Source organism: Haliotis rubra, unplaced genomic scaffold, assembly GCF_003918875.1.
Source record: "Haliotis rubra isolate DU_JTF1 unplaced genomic scaffold, ASM391887v1 Scf466, whole genome shotgun sequence".
NCBI classification, from domain to species: domain Eukaryota; kingdom Metazoa; phylum Mollusca; class Gastropoda; order Lepetellida; family Haliotidae; genus Haliotis; species Haliotis rubra.
Window position 1 is genome coordinate 6,803 of NW_025767153.1, and position 5,670 is coordinate 12,472.

The 5,670-nt window shown below is 39.4% G+C and overlaps 1 protein-coding gene across 1 annotated transcript; it reads left to right on the forward strand.

Annotated features, from left to right (window-relative positions):
* Positions 1-377: 377 nt before the first annotated feature.
* LOC124290477 (receptor-type tyrosine-protein phosphatase mu-like) lies at positions 378-5,380 on the forward strand. The gene is made up of 8 exons (XM_046727185.1): positions 378-479; positions 1,009-1,090; positions 1,431-1,504; positions 1,750-1,872; positions 2,375-2,506; positions 2,880-3,016; positions 3,715-3,850; positions 4,408-5,380. Exons 1-8 carry the CDS (start codon positions 459-461, stop codon positions 4,477-4,479), a joined length of 777 nt encoding a protein of 258 aa, XP_046583141.1. The 5' UTR covers positions 378-458; the 3' UTR covers positions 4,480-5,380.
* The last annotated feature ends 290 nt before the right edge of the window (positions 5,381-5,670 follow it).

The window sequence follows — 5,670 nt, forward strand, 5'->3', positions numbered from 1 at the left end:
TTACGTTTCAAGCGCTGGAGTGGGGACAACAGGAGCATTCATTTCCCTGGACTACCTGATGGATGAAGCTGAGAGTAACAACAGGGTCAACGTGTACATGTGTGTTGGCAAAATGAGACAGAACAGGATGAACATGGTCCAGACAGAGGTATGTGTAAGATCTATCCATATCAGGTCAAATATTTTACAAACATGTCAACAGGCCTTGTAAGGGGACCCGTGTAAGGTGGGCCTGCGTGAAGATTACAGTCTTTCTACCAGCCAATACTATATACACACTGATGTGAACTACTATATGTTCATAATTATGACTGTTAATCCTTTCTGTTCAGAGTCAGTACGAGTTTGTCCATGATGTTGTTCTGGAAACCCTCCACAGTCGGGGAACGCTCTACACTTTACCAGACTTTGACAAAACATTCGGACTCAGAGAATCCTTCACCACTCAACAGCAGACCATGCTGGAGAAAGAATTCAAGGTATTGCTGTAGATGATCAGCTTAAAGTGGGACGAGAACAGTCCCCGCTGCAGAAATTACTCAATGTATAACGGGAGCAAGTCCTTGTCGACCAATTCTAGGTATCCAATAGTGAGTGAGTTAAAATTTACAGTCACTGGCAATATTTCAGCCATATCGTGACTAAAACAACATATATATTAACAATAATTAAAGATAGAGTATAAAATCATGTCAGCGAAGGACAGTAAAAAAACTAGAATATCACAAATATAAATGTAAAACTATAAATTAAATCTAAAACATTTTAACTATAGAGGACTACACAATATAAAAATAGGCTATAGATCACAAACAGCTGAAGACAGATCACCATACTAGGGACAGGTATCCAATAGCAAGTCCTTGTTGAAGTCCAGGTCATGCTGCTGATTCAATTCAATTTTTCAGCAAAGCATACGGAAGAAACAATCCAAAGTATCTAAACCGCTAGATCATGTCGTATTTTGCTCAGTGAGGTAAACAGGTATACATTTTTCGTTTATTTCAGTTACTGAGAGAGCTGGCATCTAACCTTACAGAAGCGACAACTTCACACGCACTGCTTCCAGAGAACTTCGATATTCTTCCCGGTACAAACAGCTTGTTCGAAGTCAAAGTACCAGCTTTTAGTAAAATGTTTTGTCTTCATGACTAACATTTCACGTTTAAGATGATCACCATCGTAAACGAAATGTAGTGACGAGGTTTATTTTCTACAAACAAAACACATGAGCCATCCAAACGTTTTAATTCAAATGAAACACATTATACATGTGCAGTGTATATGATTCAGTGGCAACGACACTATTTCTAATCGGACTGAACAATGATTTGTTTTGTTAAATGCAAAATACCAATAAGCATTCCAAATCACCTATCACAATAATTACTTATGCCGTGACGAATAAGTAGTGGTATCATATGTTTAAGGAAATAATTCGAGGCCGTATCTGTGTACACCTGTCCAGAAGCGGAATGACTACATCAACGGAGTATTTCTACCAGTGAGTCGATAATAACCATCAAGATACGAAACAATTACAGCCATAGTGACTGTTTTCCAAAACCGTTTGTAAAAATACAGTTTTGTGCGTCATCTTTACACATATATGTCACGGGATGTGTTGTGAGGTAAATTCCAAACTTACATAATAAACCATGTACAACATACGATGATCCGAACACGATTGAACCTACTCCAAAATCTTAGATTAGAATGGCATTGTCAAACATATGATTTTTGTTTCAGTCAACTCTGCATCTGTCAAGCCTGATCGTCACCCAGACCCCGCTACCAGACACTGTGGCGGACTTCTGGAGACTTGTGTATGACCATGACTGTTTCACCATCGTCTGTCTGGATGACGCACAGGTACATATTTGGGGCAACATCTCATTTTATTATCAAACTAACAGCCATACATTATTTTAGCATCATGTGGACGGTTTGTCTCATTGATGCACTGAGATTTATTTCCATCCAATAAATCTCCATTTTTGCAAAGCATATTTATGTTCCCAGTTTGTTACGACAGACGCTGTCTAGTCACGTCGGTGCTTCTGTAAACAATGTACATGTCACTCAATAATCACTGAGAAGAATTACATCTCAGCTTTTGTTTTGTTACGACGATTTGAAAAAAAGAGAAACAATGATGTGTTTTCATGTCGAAATGTTTCAGCTCCCCTTTTGAAAATTGACAATTAAAATTGGGCAATTAAAATTCTCATATTCGTCAAATGGGTATATAGGTATTGTCTGGTAAATATTCCACTATCACCTTTGATTCGTTTTTGGAAAGGCCCCTTGATATTTACACATATATTACTATTAGAAATGTATGTCCAAATTACACATTGTTTTTTGTATGCAGGAGACAGCCGGAATGTACCCTGAACAAAACAAAGTGATGAAAAAGGGGCCATTCAGTGTTGTGCAGGTTGAAGCGGATTCAAACAGAGAATTCTACATGGAGAAGAAGTTAACCCTTGCTCATGGCGAGCAGGTGTGTTAATATTTATCAAATATTGCTCTAACACAAACTGACATCACCAATGATAGGGGGAGTTGTTATTAGGTATTAATCACATTGTATCTGATACATATCACTCTTATTCTCAGCATCTGAAACAGAAGGAATGTTATGATCGGTCGTAGGAAGATATATCAAGTTTGAAAAATGCATAAATAAAAAACCTTACGTCCCATAACTACCTCGCCATTGCACAGTTGTGCTATGCAGGGTGGGTAGAGGGTTATTTTTTGCTTTTGGCATTTCATTGATTTTCATTATCCCGATGAAGGTATGTTTTCCTCTAATCATTTCCTGCACAACTTCAAACTTAACCTGCATTTTCTGATTCCATTCAATGAATCAGAACAGCGAGAAGTCGGTCACTTTGTTTTGTCTCCAAACACTGGACATGCTGACCAACACTGAAACACTTCATGAGCTGGTCAGTAGAGTGGACAAGATCATCAGCTGTGCTGACCACAAGGTTCTGGTGCACTGTCAGTAAGTTTAATGCGTATGTTATATGCGATTTAAGCATATATTATCGTCAGCGTGACATCTGGTTTATGATGCTTAACAAATGTATCTTTACTAGTGCAAAGTTAAGTTTCTGTTTTGTGACCGAAATCGTAGGTTCAGTAAAGTCGCTCGAAGTTTTAACAAAGGCCACAGCACGTAACATCATGATATCGGTTCCAGGGGATGCAAAACTTAAATTTGAAGACTAAACACAAGGCTGGTGTAATGAGTCCAAAATATGTCGCTTATAGCATTATTATATGCTTATTGAGATATTGTATATTGGCAATGAACATCGACCAAGGACAGGATAACCCTATGCACATAGTTATTTAAAAGAGCGATGGAGTAACCTAGTGGTTGAAGCCTTCGCTCGTCATTCCGAAGACCCGGGTTCGATTGACCACATGGGTGTAATGTGTGAAGCCCATTTCTAGCGTCCCCCGCCCTGATATTGCTGGAATATTACTGAACCCACGCCCACTCACTTGTTATTCAAACTGTATTACCTTTGAATGAATACTGTAGGAATTACCCTTGTGGGATTACAAACGATTGATAGTTGGAAATATTCTGCGTTATGACAGCCTTTTCAATACGCTTCAACCATCACCCAAAGGAGTGTACTTATGTGACTTAATCGTATGGATGATTTGATTTAATGTTGATTTTCACTCCAGTGACGGCGCCGGAGCGAGTGGTGTGTTCTGTAGCGTCCTGAACATCATCACCGGGTTGAAGTTGGACAGAACAGTGGACATTTTTCTCACCATTCGGGAACTACAGCGTGTTCGACCCCAGTTCATACAGACCCTTGTGAGTAGATTGGCCATTTCTAACACACTATTGTGAAATATTTCAGTCTTCCGAGTGGTGTAATTTTGTAACTTAAAATTTTTTCGTTCAACATCTGGTGAATTTCACGTCGTATGGGTTGACACTGTTTACTCTGTATCTGTGGAATGAAGTGGGGGCATTTAGATATCTTGCCACTGAATAAGTAAGTAATGGACTCGCTGCAGTGAGCTATACATAGTGGCGTCACGCCTGAAACCTATGGGTTCGAATCCCGACCCGTTATGTTTCTAGGTTTGCCAGCACCAAAGCAGCATAGAAGCTGTCAAAACTGAAATGACTTTAGACAATATCAGCGTTCCTGCTACCAAGTCCCATAAAATGCTTCATCTAATTGCACCTTGGTATTGCAAACCGCTCTGTCGGTGTCATAACGAGCAAGGCCAATAAGGTTTCAACATGCATTTTCGCGAATGTATGTCTGTAGCATCTGAACACCTTTCATTGTTTCTGAATTAATTTTACTACTGGAACTTTCAGTTTATCGTTGTCTGACTATCACTTTACATCATTTGCAGGATCAGTTCAAGCTGTGCTATAACATGGTGAAGGAATACAACCGTGATTCCAACGTCTACGGCAATCTGTGATAAATATGCAACAACAGTTCCACGTAAACAGAACAACAAACTGTCTGAATCAGACAGTAGATGAAATTACATGTACTTTGTCTCATTCTTTACGTCTTGTACATACTGTGTCCATGGTAACAGATGATGTATTTTTACCCAATAAGCGACGTAAAGTAAATACATTTTTACTGTATCGTTTACTTTGATACAACCGTTGCGAATCTCAGTTGTATCCCCCACCTTCTTTATTCTATCCAACAAATGTAAACTTCAATCTTCAGAAATGATCTAGGCAGGGACACCAGACTTTAGCCTTCAGTACAAGAGTGCCTTCATTCAAATGTCGATTTATACCACTTTTCAATTTGTTGATCCTCGGGTGCATTTACCCATAATCTGTATATAGACAGGTGCCTTGCAAAGTTTTTTCGTTTTGTTTTGTATTTTTGTTTTTTGTTATTTGTTTGTTTTGTTTCGTATAAAATTAAAATAGCTCCGAGTTCACAGACACTTTGTATTTCCCCAATCTCAACGACACACATCGTATTATATATCCCAACTCCCTGGGGACCATACAACTCTTGCAGCCACTAGGCGCACCAAGTTAATGTGGCTTTTCCATCCGTACGAGGTACCCATTCACATCTGGATGGACTGGGACACTACTTTGTCCAAGTTTACTGCACGTTGCTCTACACGCAACTAGGTGTGTGCACCTATTCATGTGGTCACCATCCGGTCATATACCAACGGATTCGTGGGTTCTTTTAAGTGCACAGGTTTGTGTACTGTACGCTAGGGGTTGTGACAACACTGAAAGAGTCTGCACACAGACTTGACTCCAAGGTTTTTACACCCGTTCACAGCTGGGCTCAATCATAGCACCTCAAGCTCGATCACCAGACTGGCGCCTCGTTCGGCTTCAAATGAAATTTAGAGACTATCAATTCGGTCTAACATTCATCTAATTTCCAAACACAGTACGCTTATCTCCATTCTACCATAACTGATTTGAAATCGAACTTCCTCGTTCTGCGGAAGACACTGCGTAATTCGGCATGGGATGAGAGGCGAATTGAACTCGTCTGATAAAGGAGTGGTAGGTTCCTTTCGTATTTTTGTTAACATTGCAACATAAAAAATATTCTGTCCAAAGAAAACATACTACTGTTTATTCAATGCAATAATGTAACACATAAGAGCTTGGTT